Here is an 18,022-nt window from a genome sequence, read left to right as displayed (position 1 = left end):
CCCCCTAGTGGTTCAATCCCACCCAAGAAGCACAATTTTTTTTACTCCGTGCTATGGGTCTCGTGTTCATTCTAGCACCTGCCATCTTTGAAAACCCATGCAGTTACTCTTCCCTGCCTGGGGTGTCGCTGTCTGCTGTAGTGTTTCTAGCACAGGTCTGGTTTGCATATCAGTGTTGATATACAGACCACACTGTGCTTGAAGCACAACAGCAACCAGCGACACCCCAGGCAGGGAAGAGGAACTACAAAAAACAGAGGGGAGAATTGGCGCTCAGAAGAATACTATTTCAAGTGCCAGCATCAATTCAATAAAAATTATTTAATCAATAGATAAATAAATTCATACACATATATACAATTGACATAAACAAAATAATAAATTTATAAATATAAAAACAATAAAATGGCAATGGACCTATTGGGAGAGCTGAGGTATTTTTATAGTCACCCGTGTGGTGTTGATAGTACCTGCACTGATCCAAGAACTTGTGTCCAAAAAAGTCCAGACAGCGTCCGTGTGATTTAAGGCCGTATGATGTTATGTCCTGGTAGGTGTCTAGGAGGTGTGCCCGTTGGCAAAAGATGGTATATGATAGCCAGCCCGGGATATCCTTCCAGTTGAATTTGGCAATCAGGATTTAATAGGCTCTGCACGGTGGTGAAAGAACGGTCTTTAGGACAGGATCAGATGTAGATAGAGCAGGTGGTCAGCACTTCATTAGGGGACTTGGTAATAGTCTCTCTCCAGTAGGGTCCAGCAAAACACCAACGCGTTTCGCTGTGTTGGCTCACAGCTTTATCAAGGTGTATTTTCTCAAGCAGGATGTACACTTATATACCCTACTTCCTGTATGGGTAATTTGCATAGGTAATTGATGCTTGCACTTCTAGATACATTAAAAACAAATATTCCTATTTGCTCGGGGACTATATATGTAAGTAATACTCAATTACATTTATAATATGGATAAAGAGTTTACAAAGGTGAAGAAATAAAGAAAAACAGGGAAAACACGGGCACAGTGTGATCTATTTAGGTCCAACTGCTTCCGGGTTAGCGATGTCATTATTTTCTAACAAGTAAAAATGTCTTAGACACACATTTTATTTAATAGGGGTAATCAGTATAAGGCTTAGACAATACTATAGGCATGAAATTTCAGAATATATTCCGTGGAAGAGGAACTGTATGGGTTTTCAAAGATAGCGGGTGCTAGAATGAACACTAGTAAATACTTGCAGCTTTATTTTTACACTGAAATTTATGTTTCAGTTTGTACACACCCCACCCAAATGTAACTCTGCACGTTACATCTGCCCAGTCTGCACTGCAGATGGGTTTTGTCCATTTAAGCCCTATGGACCTTATTCTGGTTGATTCGCAAGGCTGCAAATTCGCAGCCTTGCGAGTCCCTCAGATGCCACCCTGCGAAAGCCAAAATGCACCCCCCCCACCCCCGACACATGCAGCATTTGTACGCACAGGCTGCGAATGGATGTGTAACATACACATCCATTCACAGGCTGTGGGGGAACATCCACATCATTCGATGGTTGCCGACCATTGAATGATGTGGAAGGCGCACACACACATCTAAGGTTACTCGTAGCTAACCTTAGATGTGCTGGGGCATTCAGAAGGAGGTGGGTGGGAAGCTGACATCCAGTGATGTCAGCTTCCCGCCCACATCACAAGACGATTTCCATGGGAACATCCAACATTTTTACCCCTATCTGCCCATGCACCCGGTTGCAACCTTGCAACCTGTTTGCCTTGTCCGCACGCATCTGGCATATGCACATGCGCAGAGATGTGCATACACAAAACACCGGTCCCCTTGCAAACATACGGTCCTTGCAAACAGACCAGAATAACCCCTATGTACGATGGTAGGGAACATTTGTGTCACCTTTCAGATAGTTATATATGTATATATATATATATATAACTATGTGTGTATATATATATATATATATATATATGTGTAAATTTACAGTACTATGCAAAATGGACCCCTTTATATTTTTTAAGAATGAACATGATTTGTCTGCATACAAAATAAGGCCCGAAGATAAATTGAATGTTCCCCAGAATTTATTGGTGCAAAATATTGTTTAGGATTCACCTGTTACATATATTTTATATTTGTTGTGATAGGCTGTACTCAGTACGAAACTGGATCTCCTAAAAACGTTGCTTCCTCCCGGGGACTGTACTGTGAAGACAGGTGATGGCTTCTATAGAAGAAATAGCCCATCAAATTATTGAACAGCAGATGGGACAGGTATAACATATACATTTTTAATTGTCTTCATTGTTTAAGATTTATCCAGTTAAGGATAATGTTGCGATAACAGCGTGCAATGCAACGCGTTATCGAACGGATCACATCGCAACGCATGCGCTTTGCATGCGATGCGATCCGCGGGTATTACAAAAAGTATGTGCAGCACATACTTTTTGTACCGTGTGATGCGATGCCCGCGGGAGCGCGCATTGCTTATCGCAAGGTGTATGGGCACCTTAAGAGAGAAATAGTTACTAATTTAGGTCATATGTACCTACTGTCCCAGACTGTCCTGTAGACTACTTAATTTCAAGTGGCTTCCCTGGGCTCCGGGAGAGAAGGCCAGCCTTCTTCACACTGCTCCGCTCTGACCATACATCAACTTGCATACAACCTGATAGTACGCAGGTCATGGAGCAGTCGAACGAGCAATCGTATCTGCTTACGACTGCAATGAGAGCCAATGGATCAGACGTGCAGCACATATGATCTGGGGGTTCGATCTGAAGACCCGCTGGTTTGCACATCGTAACGACATTAAGCATTATGTGTACACGATCTGTCGCACGACCTGTCAAGATTGTGGGTCCAATGTCGTTCTGGTGTATGGAGGCCTATAGTCCTTAGTTGCTGCTAAATAAAAACTCCCACGCAAAATTTAAATTGTGGGTGGAGTACATTAAGGTTACATCAGATTTTATTACCTGCCATAAATATAGCAGCTGATTGAGAACAATTATCTCTAACTTATCCATATAATTGGTGTGGAAAAAGAAATGATTAAAATAGGCAAGTAGTGGACAAAAATGGGAAATCAGGGACACCATGCATACTGAAAGCAATTATTAATTAACATACTACATACAGTAGTGATGAGTGTGTGATATATATAAAAATAAATAAGAAGGATTGTCATAATAATGGCTACCATGACTACAAGAGAAAACCTCAATAAATAGTATACCCCTTTCACATCTCAATACTCGGTCGCACCTGGGATCTCGATCCCGGGTCCAACCCGGCACAGACTCTGGACCGCCACTTTCACATACACCCAGAGTCACCTATTATACAGAAGGTGACCTGGGTTTAAGCCTCCCAGGTCAAGTTGCTGAGTTGGTCGACTCAGGTTATAGCTTTGGTGCTTTCACAACTTACTTCGACCCAGCAATTGCCCTGGTCCGAGGTGCGGTGTGAAAGAGGTATAACAGATTACTTGTTTGGCAGGAATTTTCCAGGATCATTATAATGAAAAACTAAACCTAATTCACTTCCAAATTCTGTTTGTGAACAATTCACCAAAGTCAGTTACGATAGATTTTGAATTGGATTGGATAATTTGGTGTAAGTGGCACTTCAGCTGAATTTCTCCTACCATGTTCTATGCTCTATCCAATGTGAGCTGGGGAGATGAGTGTATACCAGACTTTCCCTAATCCAATTCTTGGGACTCCTAAACAGTGTATATATAATAGAAAAAATAGTTAGCACTACCTGTGGAGCTATAAACAAGTGGGAAACGGGGGGGGGGGGGGGGGAGTTTATCCTGCATGGGACATTTTTTAGTGCCTGAACCAAATACCAGGAACTCACGCAGATTTAAATTGAAAGAACACTCACAGAAGCAGGTTCTTTTCAGGGCACACATTTTAAGTTGTAATTATTAAACACCGGGCCTGATCAACCAATAGGCTGAAACCTGGAGCAGCGCGCCCTGCATTACCCTGAAGTGTGATATCAGGAGTGTTGGAGCTCTCTGGGCAGTAACCCCCTGGCAACAATCATGAAACCTCTTGGCAACGAGCATGAAACCTCTGGCAACGAGCATGTAGTTAAAAATAATTATAATTAATGTATTAGGGGTGGTGGTCTTTACTTCTGCTTTATCCTAGGGTGGTTGGAATTCTTATTCAGGCCCTGATTAAACATATTTAAAACATTACTTTTACTCCTTTGGAGCAGGGACAGGCAGCCTTTGGCCCTCCAGCTGTTGTTGAACTACTCATCCTAGCATGCCCTACTACAGTTTTTCTAATTTGGCCATGCTAATTCTGTTGCAGGGCTTGCTTGGACTAGGGTGGCAATCCCGTGATCGGGATTGGCGGGTTCCTGGGATTTGGCCCCTAAAACGCAGAGATTTCAATCACGGGATTGCACAAGCACAGTCTAATGCTGAGCAGTGTCTGAGCGTGTGCTCAGACACTGCCCGGCTTCTCCCATCCCCAGCAGTGTGGCTCTGCGCAGCGTGTCGTGGTCAGACGCCATGCTGCGCAGGCCACGCTGCCCGCCCTTCCACCCTGAATGCATTGCCTTCACCCGCCGCTGCACACCTGCTGGCTTCCGGCTTCACTGCCTGGCCCCGGCGCCCACCCGGCACCAGTGATTGGCCGCCCACCCTCCCGGCCGGTGCAGGGTTTTGAGGAAGACGGGGTAAGGTGCCGCTTCCTGGTCACAGTGGCCACTCGCTTGTTCTCCATGGATGGGCACTGGGCAGTCCCACTCCAACTGCTACACTCCAACTTCTGTCCCCTATCTGGAGCCACCAGAGGCTTGGTACGCAACACCTGTAGTGTAGTGGCTGTCACACATCCGTGTTACAGCGCTGTCACTGCTGCTGAGCACACTGCGTGCAACATGGGCTGTCATACTCTGCGCATTGATGGGTGATTGGGAACCGGGGCCAGTTCACGTGAGGAGGCATTAGGGGCGGTGCTGTGTGCATGCGATGCTGTACATAGTGTGTAGGGAAACCAATCCTGGGAATCCCGGGATTGGGCATTTTTCAATCCTGAATTCCGGGATTGAAAAAAATGCCCCGGGATTGGCATCCCCAGCTGGTACGTGTAGTTCAACAAGGGCTGGCAGGCTGAAGGTTCCCAATTCCTTTTCTAGGTTCTAGTCTCTAAAATCAATAGTTTGCCCATATAAATGCTGTTTACAGGTGTTTTTTTTGCTCGTAAGGTCAACATCATAAACACGTATATATGGAATTATTCAGTACTGATCGTTGCTTTGCGAATTTGCACAGTAACCAATTATTGACAGACTGCGCATTCATATGGATCACAGTGCGTATACAAGAGGCCAAACAGTGCCAAAATTCAGGGATTATTCTATTCGCAAGCTGTTCCCAAGTTAATTGACAGGACGCCGCCATTTGCAGATGCCATGCGTCCATTTTCTGAGAGAAAAACCGTAGGCGTTCCCAAACGTTTTCAGGGAAATCGTGTGAAGTCCACTCTAGCCTCAATTAGTCTGTTTCTATCGCAGAGTTGTGGACGGGTCAGGGTTATGCATAGACTGGAAAAATCATTCTATGGTAAGTGAGTTGCATATGGATTTGCAGCTGGCCGCCAATCGGTGAGGTTTTCGCAGACTTGCACACGTCTGGGTGGCGGCTATCTGCTCTCAGGCTAATCATTCTACATCAGATACATACTGTATATATAAATGAGTATGTTTCCAATGATATTAATGGATTAAATCCAGAAAATGTGCAGATTAGTACATGTACAGTTGTGCTCATAAATTTACATACCCTAGCAGAATTTGTGATTATCTGGCCATTTTTCAGAGAATATGAATGATAACTCACAAAGTTTTCTTTCACTCTTGGTTAGTGGTTGGGTGAAGCCATTTATTATCAAACAACTGTGTTTACTATTTTTATATCATAAATGACAACAGAAACTACCCAAATGACCCTGATCAAAAGTTTACATACCCTGGAGAATTTGGCCTGATAACATGCACACAAGTTGACACAAACAGGTTTGAATGGCTACTAAAGGTAACCATCCTCACCTGTGATCTGTTTGCTTGTAATCAGTGTGTGTGTGTGTGTGTGTGTATAAAATGTCAGTGGGTTTCTGGTCTCCTGAGAGACCCTTGCATCTTTCATCCAGTGCTGCACTGACGTGTCTGGATTCTGAGTCATGGGGAAAGCAAAAGAATTGTCAAAGGATCTGCGGGAAAAGGTAATTGAACTGTATAAAACAGGAAAGGGATATAAAAAGTTATTCAAGCAATTGAGAATGCCAATCAGCAGTTTTCAAATTCTAATTAAGAAGTGGAAAATGAGGGATTGTGTGGAAACCAAACCATGTTCAGGTAGACCAACAAAAATTTCCCAACTGCCAGGAAAATTGTTCGGGATGCAAAGAAAAATCCACAAATAACGTCAACTGAAATACAGTGGTGTGGTTGTTTCAAGATACATAAGGAGGCATTTGAAAAAAAATGGGGGTACTTATAGGTTAATTGGGCGCCCACTTAGCTATTGCTTAGTTTTCTGTGTCCCCTTGTGGGGCTCGCCACGCTTCGGGTTCAGTGGCTCGCTGCGCTCGCCATACTATATAAAATCAACTCCATGCCGACATGGATAGTGGGGGTATGAGCGCAATAACTATAGTGTGGTCGAGTCGCCAGAAGAAAGCCATTACTACGCAAATGCCACAAATCATCCCACTTACAATACTCCAAACAGCACAGAGACAAGCCTGAAAACTTTAGGAACAAAGCCATTTGAACCATTTTGCTCACAACCCTAAACGTCACATTTGGAGAGGAGTCAACAAGGCCTATGATGAAAGGTACATGGAGGAGGATCGCTGATGTTTTTGGATGGCAAGATGAATGCAGCATGTTATCAGAAAATACTGGAGAAAAATTTGCACTCATCAGCCTGGAAGCTGCACATGGGACGTACTTGGACGTTCCAACATGACAATGATCCAAAACACAAGGCCGTCGACCTGTCATTGGCTACAGTAGAATAAAGTAAAGGTTCTGGAGTGGCCATCTCAGTCTCCTGACCTCAATATGGGGAGATCTCAAACGTGCAGTTCATACAAGACAGTCCAAGAATTCAGTTGGTGAATATGTGTAAATATTAGTAAGGCATACTAGCCTACACTCCCGATAGCTGTGAGAGGCTCTCGATTTTTGGGAGTGGACAGGATGAGGAAATTATATAATATTTTGGTTTTAAAGTTTGTTTATTATTATTAACAGTTTCTTTTATAGCGCATACATATACCGCAGCGCTTTACAGAGTATAGTTGAACATTCACATCAGTCCCTGCCCCAGTGGAGCTTACAATTTATGTTCCCTACCACATGTACACGCACACACAGACATTCTAGGGTTACATTTTTTTATTTTATTTTTGGAGCCAATTAACCTACCAGTATATTTTTGGATTGTGGAAGGAAACCGGAGTACCCGGAGGAAACCCAAGCAAGTACGGTGAGCGTATACAAACTCCGCACAGTAAGAGCCATGGTGGGAATCGAACCCATGACCTCAGTGCTGTGAGGCTAACCATTACACCATCCGTACTGCCCTGTTTACATAAAGAAACAGAAAATCTGCAGAGGAAAAAATAAGAACAAGAAATGTTACTGTTGAAAAAAATAGCATGGAAATACATTACATATGAGAAAGAACATTGGGAGCATATCAAGATTTGAGGAAAAATCAGTAGACTCACTTAAATTAAACAATGATGATTATTTAAAAAAACAAAACATGGTCAGCAGAAACAATGAGTTCCCCTTTAATAGACCTAAACAAAAGTAATGTAAGGAACCGAAATATCCAGTGGGCCTTATTAAATAACAAAATTAAAGAAACATTATTAGGGGGCCGGTGGTGGGCAAGGTTTCACAGACAAAATATATGCAGGCACAGCAGAGCTATGGGGAGTCCAACCAAGCATCCCAGCTCAAAATGTGCAGGGTATCATGACTGGTATAGATACATTTCTCATGGGGGACAGTGGTATTCACTAGTGTAACCCAGTTAGAAAATACAGGACCCAAGTACAGAACCTGATAAAGCCTAGTTATGGAAAATTACTTTATAACCCTTAAATATAACGGCAATCGCTGAAATAATTGCACACCAACACAAACTTCTAAAAAAAAGCTTTACTTGAAAAAATAGCTTGATTACAGGTATTTGAAAATGCAGACTAACACAAGAAACATGAAATTGATTAGCTAATACTTAAACAATAATTCTAAATCAAATCAAAATGGAAACCTATCAAGGACAGTGATCAGCCATTAAACCTCATTTCATAGTTACCTCCAGCCCTCTGCTTGCCTGTTCTTCCTCAACTGCCTGCCCCTTCTATCTCTATCTCTGATATTTAAACCTTAATCACATTAATTAATTACTCATAAGCATTGAGTCTTATTGGCAAGCTTTGCTTTCCATCATGATGTCATAATTAACCCAACACCCAACTTCCTTGTTACTAGGGAAAGATTCAGTGGCCTTGGGGTCTACGCATGTGTAGCCCTGTTCCCATATTATTGATACGTTTGTGGAGACTAGCTGGATGTCCTCGCTCTCTGTACTGTCAACATCGCTTTCTTACACTTATAAAATCAAAAAACAATTTTCTATAGGAAATCACTTTTCCAGCACTGTTCTGAATCTTCAGCCATTTTATAATGTTTTTATGCAAGTCATAGTTAACAAAATGGTTGCTGCTTCTGACAAACACCTGCTGCTTAGCGCAAAGGGTAGGCCTCATACGCCATGGCTAGTACCTTGTGCAACAAGCTAACGTCATCTGCAGCAATAATAACGGTATTTAAGAAAACAGAGTGTAATAAAAGCATCGAATTATTGATGCGTTCATCAGGGCCATCCAAGCCCTTATAAAGCACACCTTAAGTACATATCGTTTGAGACACTTATTAAGTTCATTGTGACAGGACAAGACTGCAGAAGAGCCAACAAACAGGACTTATGCTTGGGGGTACAGAACTTCAAAACTCGGAACATGTGCGGTATCTTTGTGCTGTCCTGGATAGTGGCTTGACACTTAAAAATCAGGTATCAGACACAATTAAATCATTGTTCTATCATCTCTGGAACATAGCCAGAATCAAGCAATAATTCCCTCAGATCTGCCTACTGTCATACATGCATTTGTATCATCTCGCCTTGACTACTGCAATGCCCTCTACCTTGGACAAATGAATGGTACTTGTTTCCTAGCACGGCCACAACGATCATGATCGTGGGCATCGTGAGGAAAAATCGGGGGCGATGGTACCGACGCGATGCCCGCGATTTCCCCATAGGGAAAAATGTTAAATGCATCAATTTACCCGCGATGCCCCCGATTTTCCATAGGAATCAATGTTAAATGGCTCAATTGACCCAATTCATCATAGGGAACACTGGTAAATCGGCCAGAAACCCAAAAAACACAGCTGAACAGTGAAATGTCCCCCCAAAAGTAGTTGACGCCACCCCACGATCAACGCGAACCCGAAGCGTGGTGAGCGCAGCGGTACGCGTCCTCCGACCTTTTCATACCCACACTATCCACGTCGGCGTGGAGTTGAGAATAGAATAGTGTGGCAAGCGCAGCGAGCCACCGAGCCCGAAGCGTGGCGAGCGGACGCGGATACCTGTGAAGCCCGCGAAGGGACGCGTTTACCTGTGAAGGTATCCGCGTCCCCTCGCGGGGCTCGCTGCGCTCGCCATGCTTCGGGCTCATTGGCTCGCTGCGCTCGCCACACTATTCTATTCTCAAGTCCAAGCCGACGTGGATAGTGGGGGTATGAAAAGGTCGGAGGATGCGTACCGTCGCTGCGCTCGCCACGCTTCGGGTTTGCGTTGATCGTGGGGTGGCGTCAACTACTTTTGGGGGCACATTTCACTGTTCAGGGGTGTTTTTTGGGTTTTCTGGCCCATTTACCATTGTTCCCTATGATGATTTGGGTCAATTGAGCCATTTAACATTGATTCCTATGGGAAATCGGGGGCATCGCGAGTAAATTGAGGCATTTAACATTGTTCCCTATGGGGAAATCGGGGGCATCGCGTCTGGACCATGTAAGCCTTTTTTAGCCGCATACGACGCGACCGACGCGATATTGACTTTTTTCAATGCATTTCAATGGGAAAATCGGGGGCATCGCGTCGGTCGCGTCGTATACCACTAAAAATGACACCCGATGCCCGCGATTGTGGCCGTGCTAGGAAACAAGTACCATGAATTGCACCGCTTGCAGATGGTACAAAATACAGGCTATTCACCAATCAGCCCTGTTCCAGCCACATAACACCCTTTCTGTACGCCCTTCACTGGCTGCCTATAAGATGGTGAATTATTTTCAAGATTGGCTTAATGACTTTCAAAGATCTACATGACCAGGGCCCAAGGTACCTGAAGCAGCTTCTGATCCATTATTGTCCCAATGAAATAATATGGTGATACAGAGAAAATCCCTTATTGTCCCACTCTATTACTGTGATTGGTTGATGAAGGACTACTAACCATACCCAGAATTCCCTGAATTCATCTGGAGGTCAAGCTTTCAGCGCTGTGGCTCCAACTCTATGGAACTGTCTTCCCCGCACAGTTGGAGAAGCTTCTACTCTGGAAACATTCAAAAAAAGACCTCAAGACTTTCCAGTTCACCCAAGCATTTCACTAATGTCCCTAGTTAAGTTTGTTTTGTATTTTGTGCTGTAAATGGCTAATGCAAGCACTTTGAATCCTATTAGGAGAAAAGTGCTATTTAAATAACTATTATTAATATTATTATCTAGGATACCCAAAAGGCAGACTGCAGAATCCATAATTGGTAGAGACACACCCACTGAGATGATACATCCAGGTTACTCTATCCCAGAAATCAGAGACCTCTATCTCCAAACCTACATAATAGAGTTTGAGTAAGATATGTCCCATGTAATAGAAGGAATTGTATCTGTTTGAAATGGGAACAACCGGTGGCCAACCCCCAATCGTCATCTCTCGAGTGACCCATATTTGCTTCCCACGACTGCAGGATAGACAATGGGTCATAGTGCAGCAAATATATTACAAAAGCGTTTAAGAAAAGAAATCAGTCAGATTTTACACATTTAACATTGTCAATAGGCAGGGTGAGCTCCATCTTTCACTCTCCTCAGGTATATGGTATCTGAGGTGAGAGGAATCTTCTTCTAGATCTCCATCCTAGAATAGTTCCAGAAGATCTGTTCAAGGGACTCCATCCACAATCTGGATGAAAATGGACTCCATATGGTAGGCAGGCAGATCCTGGGGCAGCAGTCTCCTTGCTATCATTTCTCTGGTTGAAACTCCCACCTACTCGTATACTTGGATCTTTTGAGTTGATTTAAGCACCCCCCCCGACAGCTCAATTTGGGGTGATGCCAGGGATTTCTGGAGCAGCCCTTATTGGATCATCAGGGATGTGGAGCAGAACTGCCTATAAGCCTAGTGAAGGCTCCACCAGGGAATAAAATATATACACGTTGCATGATACAGTATACCCTGAAGTGAGCCATATTTCCCCCTCTATCCCATTTGGTCTACGTGGGGATCAGGTTCCAGACACACATTTTAATTATATTCTGTAACACATTTACTATACTACAATCTAGTACATTTTATATATGTTTTAAGGAAAGGTATTAGCCTATAGCATGTACCTTGAAGAATCTGAGCCATGTAAGCAGTAAGAGGATAATTTCTACATAACTCCCAACATTTAGGAGTGAAAAATTGGGAAAAGGGGACATTTCTGTGGCAGACTGGGGGTGTGTCTACCAGTTGGGAGGTGTGATACAATGATAGTGATCAAGGGTGAGATTCTATGCTTTGCGCTAAATGCGCATGTTTTATTTGCGCACCACAGCGCCGCAAATCGCCTATTTTAAATTTGCATTTTTCAGTCAAAATGCGCATATTTAATGTGATGCGCATTGGAGGCTGAAAAGTGCGAAGAGGGGCGATTTGCAGCGAAGTGGTGCGCTGTATTTAGTCCTGAAAATGTGCGATTTTCATGTCTGAAAATCGCACATTTGCAGGACAGCGCAAAGTAGTAAAAAAAAAAAACGAGCGCGGGGTCCCCCGCCCGAGTATAACCAGCCCCGGGCTCACTGAGCCGGTGCTGGTGACATAAAATCAGGGTCCCCGACAAATAGGGGTCCCCTTGATTTTATGAAACCAGCACCAGACTCAAGGTCCGGCGCTGGTTCCCAAAATACGGGGGACAAAGTGACTAGGGGTCCCCCGTATTTTAAGAACCAGCACCGGACACAACCAGCCAGCAGGGTAATGCCACAGCCGGGGGGAGACTTTTTATACAAGTCCCCCCGGCCAAAGCATTAACCCCCTGGCTGGTCAGCATGGGCAGGGGTCCTGGAGAAGTGGGGACCCCCCCAATGAAGGGGTCCCCCCCCTCCAGGACTTACCAGCCCATGCTGATAGTCCGGGGCTGTCCTCCATGCCCCTGGGCTGTGGGCATGGAGCTGATGATTTGTGTAAAAAAAAGAATGAAAACTATTGTTTTACACTGGCGAACTATGAGTCCCAGCAAGCCTACCCCACATGCTGGGACTTGGGGAACCACAAGTCCCAGCATGCGGGGCATTAAAGGGCCCGCTGGCACTTGTAGTTCTGCAGTGAAAAAAATAGTGCACAAAATCACACTGACACCCTGTAAAATAAAACTTTAATACACACAAAACACACACACACTGATACTTACCTACCTTGAGCCCGTAGGTCGGTCCCTGGATCCTGGGTCCGGGCTCCAGGGCAGAAGAGTCCGGTTCCGGGGCCTTGGTCCTGGTTCCGGGGCTGGTCCTGGGGTTCCGGGGCTCCTGGCGTGAAGAATCCGGAGTCCGGGATCCGTGGTAGTCCCCAGGGGTACCTAAGGAGGCAAATCCTACTCACCTGCTCCCCGGCGGCGACCTCCGGTGACAGCGCTGCTCCAGACTGGTACCCGGCTTGCAGGACTTTGCCTGGCGCTGAGATGTTTCCTCCTCGCCGTCTCTGAACAGAATGATTTCTCGGCCAATCAGGAGCCGAGAAAGTCGGCTCCTGATTGGCCAGAAATCATTCTGAATACAGACGCCGACGAAGTAACATCTCTGCTCTGGATGCGCTGAGATGTTACTTCGTCGGCGTCTGTATTCAGAATGATTTCTGGCCAATCAGGAGCCGACTTTCTCGGCTCCTGATTGGCCGAGAAATCATTCTGTTCAGAGACGGCGAGGAGGAAACATCTCAGCGCCGGGCAAAGTCCTGCAAGCCGGGTACCAGTCTGGAGCAGCGCTGTCACCGGAGGTCGCCGCCGGGGAGCAGGTGAGTAGGATTTGCCTCCTTAGGTACCCCTGGGGACTACCACGGACCCCGGACTCTTCACGCCAGGAGCCCCGGAACCCCAGGACCAGCCCCGGAACCAGGACCAAGGCCCCGGAACCGGACTCTTCTGCCCTGGAGCCCCGGACCCAGGATCCAGGGACCGACCTACAGGCTCAAGGTAGGTAAGTATCAGTGTGTGTGTGTGTTTTGTGTGTATTAAAGTTTTATTTTACAGGGTGTCAGTGTGATTTTGTGCACTATTTTTTTCACTGCAGAACTACAAGTGCCAGCGGGCCCTTTAATGCCCCGCATGCTGGGACTTGTGGTTCCCCAAGTCCCAGCATGCGGGGTAGGCTTGCTGGGACTCATAGTTCGCCAGTGTAAAACAATAGTTTTCATTCTTTTTTTTACACAAATCATCAGCTCCATGCCCACAGCCCAGGGGCATGGAGGACAGCCCCGGACTATCAGCATGGGTTGGTAAGTCCTGGAGGGGGGGGACCCCTTCATTGGGGGGGTCCCCACTTCCCCAGGACCCCTGCCCATGCTGACCAGCCAGGGGGTTAATGCTTTGGCCGGGGGGACTTGTATAAAAAGTCTCCCCCCGGCTGTGGCATTACCCTGCTGGCTGGTTGTGTCCGGTGCTGGTTCTTAAAATACGGGGGACCCCTAGTCACTTTGTCCCCCGTATTTTGGGAACCAGCGCCGGACCTTGAGTCTGGTGCTGGTTTCATAAAATCAAGGGGACCCCTATTTGTCGGGGACCCTGATTTTATGTCACCAGCACCGGCTCAGTGAGCCCGGGGCTGGTTATACTCTGGCGGGGGACCCCGCGCTCGGTTTTTTAATTTTTTAACCATTTCTATTATTTTTTACAGCAGAACCCTGCACGGAAAATTGCGATCTGTGCAGGGTTCTGGCTAATTCGCCTAACAGACCCAGGTCTGAAATAAGTGCGATAATTAGTCACTTAAAAAATGCGATGTGCAAATGCGCATTGCATTAAATAAGCGACTTGTATACTTTTCTGTGGGAAAACATCTGGATGCGATAAAAATGCGAATTAATCTCGCATATTTTTTCACCAGACCTTAACGCACATAATATGCGATTTCAGCCCCTGTGCGCATCCCATTAAATAAACGATTTCATGGGAAAATGCGATATCGACATTTTGTGGTCTAATTACCGCAAAAAAACGATAATCGCATCCCATAGAATGTCACCCCAAATGTCATAAGGGGCAGACTGGAAATGTCAACAAATTCTATGTACCGACAGGTGGTATTTTATGCCCTACCATCCACTAGGGCATGGAGGGACAATAAAATAGTGTGCCGAGCGTAGCAAGGCACTGTGCCCAGAGCATGGCGAGCACAGCGGTACACTTAATCCAGTGTCTATGTTGACTGTATCGACATTTGGGTAAAAAAACTGTGAAAAACCCTATGTCGACCTTCTGACTGTCAACCTAGACCATGTCGATCTAATGCTTATGTCGACCTTGTCCCATGCCAACCTTTCAGTATGTCAACCCAACAGTGTCGACCTAATGACTATCGACCATCTTTAGGTCCACCCAATGATCCATACCCGCTCAGCTTGTGTCTCTTCAGACATGACCCAATGCGACAATGGTACCAATGTATCAGCAGTTTTACACCATTGGACGGAAATTCTCCACTTTGGATTCTTCCTATATTAGTATATAGTCACAATATAGGCACATTTCCGTCTTTTCACGGCAGTGGGAAATTCATTTTATATCTAAATTAGAACTGATTTGTGAATATATTTTAGAACTTTGTACTAATTTAATCTTGGGATTTATTGATACATTTATCTGCAACCCACATCCCTGGTATACTGGGGATAGTGTACCTTCTGTAAGCATATTGTTGCATTTGTAAATAACAATCTCCAACCATCAATACTTCATCTCTAGTTTTCTCTATCCACTGATAACATCAGGGTTGTTTCAAATAATATTGTCATAAGTAACATTGTAATGAAATGAGATTAAAGAAACTAGTATTACATGCCAAGTTAAATACTAGTACGTTGCAAATATGTAGTCTCTCATTTGATAAGCTTGTGCTTACCTTGCATTGGAAATACATCTTACATGCAGAATTATAGTAGCAATTTTTGTGTAGCCTTATGCAGGGGGTATAAAGTAAATAGGTTTTTAAGAGAAATAAAAAGAAAATCCATTATGTTTTTTTGTTTTATTGTATTTTTAGCTTTCGCGCTCACAGACAGAAGTAACTCATACAGCATTGATGGATGGAAGCTCCCAACGGATACAGCTTATACCATCAGAATCCGGTGTTTCCATACCTCAGCGTATACAGGTACATTAAGGAACAAGCTTGTCTTAGTAGCTGCCAAAATAGTTACACAGAAGCGTTATACAGGTTCTACTAGGGGTTGTTCTTCAAAAAATGATTTCTCAATGTCATGTCGTGGGAATAGAAGATGTTTTAGACCTTCACTGGCATTTCTTTCAGTACAGTTGTTTTTTTTTTAACCTGGGGTGTCCATGATAGCATTTTACAAACTACAATAACTCGCTTGGGGAAGGATTATTTATTTGTATTTTGAACAATGCTACACAAATCTAATCATTGTAACATTTACAAAAGCACTTAAGAATGGAGGCACAGGGGAAAATATTGTAGACAGCCCTGTGACTGAGTAAGTGCTAGATATAACCTGTAATTGAGTAAGTAGATTACAGCATGACCATTTATATATAAAAAAAGAGGAGTCACAATGGAAAGGGGTTATAAGTAGTGAGACACATCAGTGAATCTCTGCTCATCACATCTGGATTTGGGAGACAGGCAAACTAGGACTCAGAAACAAATCTTGATTTGTACTAGCGCAACACAATTTAATGGTAGTTGCACTTAAATGTATGATTAACCAGGGCTAGCCATTTATAGAAATTATGAGGCTCGGACTCCATCTAGTTTATCCAGTGTGGAAAATGTAAAAATATATTCAAGGTACATTTACTCTTTCCACATGTAAGCAACAATTTACTAAAAAGTGATATACATAAGCTGTCGGCTCTCCATGTGTATTGCTTTGAGTAGTATTGCTATTTTAAATTTCCTGCCAAAATATGCAGACAAGCTATAACTCTTTAAATGAACCCCCTAGTATTTTCTCTGAGTGACTTGATAGAGGTAGAGGGTGACAGGGGTGATGACAGAGGGAGGCAAAGGGTGACTCTGGAGAGGTAGAGCTAGGCATGAAATGATGGTGGTCCCTGCAGATGACCTTCCACCTGCACGTTTCCTACAACTCAGAAGCTCCAGGATCAAGGTGCACCCTTGCTGCCTGCCATGTTTCCCCTATAGATATCTGCATGTATCTGAGGGAGTCAGGAGTGCAGCCTGCTGGTGGCTGCGTGCCATTTGTGAATAGCTGAAACACCTAAAACCACATCAAACTCTTTTACGTAAGAGAGTGTACAGTACCCAATCACAGAGATCCAAAAATGTCCAGGTGGACTGGACTAAGGAGGCTCAGGTCTGTTGGATGTGGAGTGGTGGGTAGTGTAGTAATCATACTAGAAACTCCATTTTACAAAAGGGCATGACGATCTTGAGGTATATCTGTAACCCAGAGTCTTCATCTTATAACTATGTTGAACATAGTAATAATTTTGAGTTTGAAAATTGCAAGCTGCAAGGTTTGGATTATTGGACAGCAACAAAGTATATACAACGGGGAACCCACCATTCCACAGTTTCGCTAACACATCTTGTAAGCATCGGTTCAGATTTTCTCTGTATGAAGTGAGATTCTTTTCTATGAACACTCTAAAACAGCATTTCAGAGTGCTTAATACATTTAGACATTTTAAATATGTTTTTAAACAAAGTTTTTCCTATAATTTGTCAGTTATCATTTTATTAGGTAATAAAACAAATTATTTAGATCTTGAGCACATTCACTGTGTATATGTGTTGTAATGCAGAAGCATGTGATCTTAATTGTTTCCAGAACTTTTGTAAGAAAGATAAACCGCAAACAATGCGGGATTTTGTGCAATTTGTCTATAACCAGTATAATCATACAGTACTTCATGAACTTCTTTAGTTTGTCACAGATCAGCAGACTGATCAAAAGATCCAAATCGTAACAACAGTTGATCAGAGTGGGGCAAGCAAGAGGTTCTTCTTGACAAACAATGATGGCTCATCTCCAAGTAAAGTGATTCTTGCTAGGCAAGACCACGGCCAGGGCAAGGTTTATCTAACAACTCCCGATGCAGCAGGTGTCAACCAGATATTCTTCTCAAACCCTGAGGGGTCTGGACAGCACATTCAGGTAACTCAACGTAGATTTTTCTTCTGTGATGTCTCAACATGTGAAATTAAGTTGTAACCTTTCAATTACACTTTTAGTGTTATATGTGATAGGGTGTGAGACTCCAGAAGTGTGAGATTTACCTGTATTTTTAAAGCGGTAATCCTTTACAAGGTAGAACTAGACTGTTTTTTGCTTTGTAATGGATTGCCGCTTTAAAAAATATGGTTACTTCCGGATAGTCACACCCTATTACATTTATCTCTTTGAGTTAATA

General features: G+C 43.9%; 1 protein-coding gene across 3 annotated transcripts in view; it reads left to right on the top strand.

Annotated features, from left to right (window-relative positions):
* Positions 1-18,022, top strand: part of NR2C1 (nuclear receptor subfamily 2 group C member 1) — a 52,467-nt gene that overhangs the window by 1,583 nt on the left and 32,862 nt on the right. For all 3 annotated transcript variants that reach the window (XM_083182416.1, XM_083182418.1, XM_083182417.1), the window contains exons 2-4: positions 2,161-2,287; positions 15,666-15,776; positions 17,536-17,766. In XM_083182416.1, coding sequence (XP_083038542.1) covers positions 2,234-2,287; positions 15,666-15,776; positions 17,536-17,766 — 396 coding nt within the window. In that variant the 5' untranslated portion in view covers positions 2,161-2,233. The remainder of the gene's footprint in view (positions 1-2,160; positions 2,288-15,665; positions 15,777-17,535; positions 17,767-18,022) is intronic.

Source organism: Crinia signifera, chromosome 4 (genome assembly GCF_055691185.1).
Source record: "Crinia signifera chromosome 4, ASM5569118v1, whole genome shotgun sequence".
Classification (NCBI taxonomy): Eukaryota; Metazoa; Chordata; class Amphibia; order Anura; family Myobatrachidae; genus Crinia; species Crinia signifera.
The sequence above is the reverse complement of the archived record's forward strand: the minus strand, read 5'-3'. Positions and strand labels throughout refer to the sequence as shown.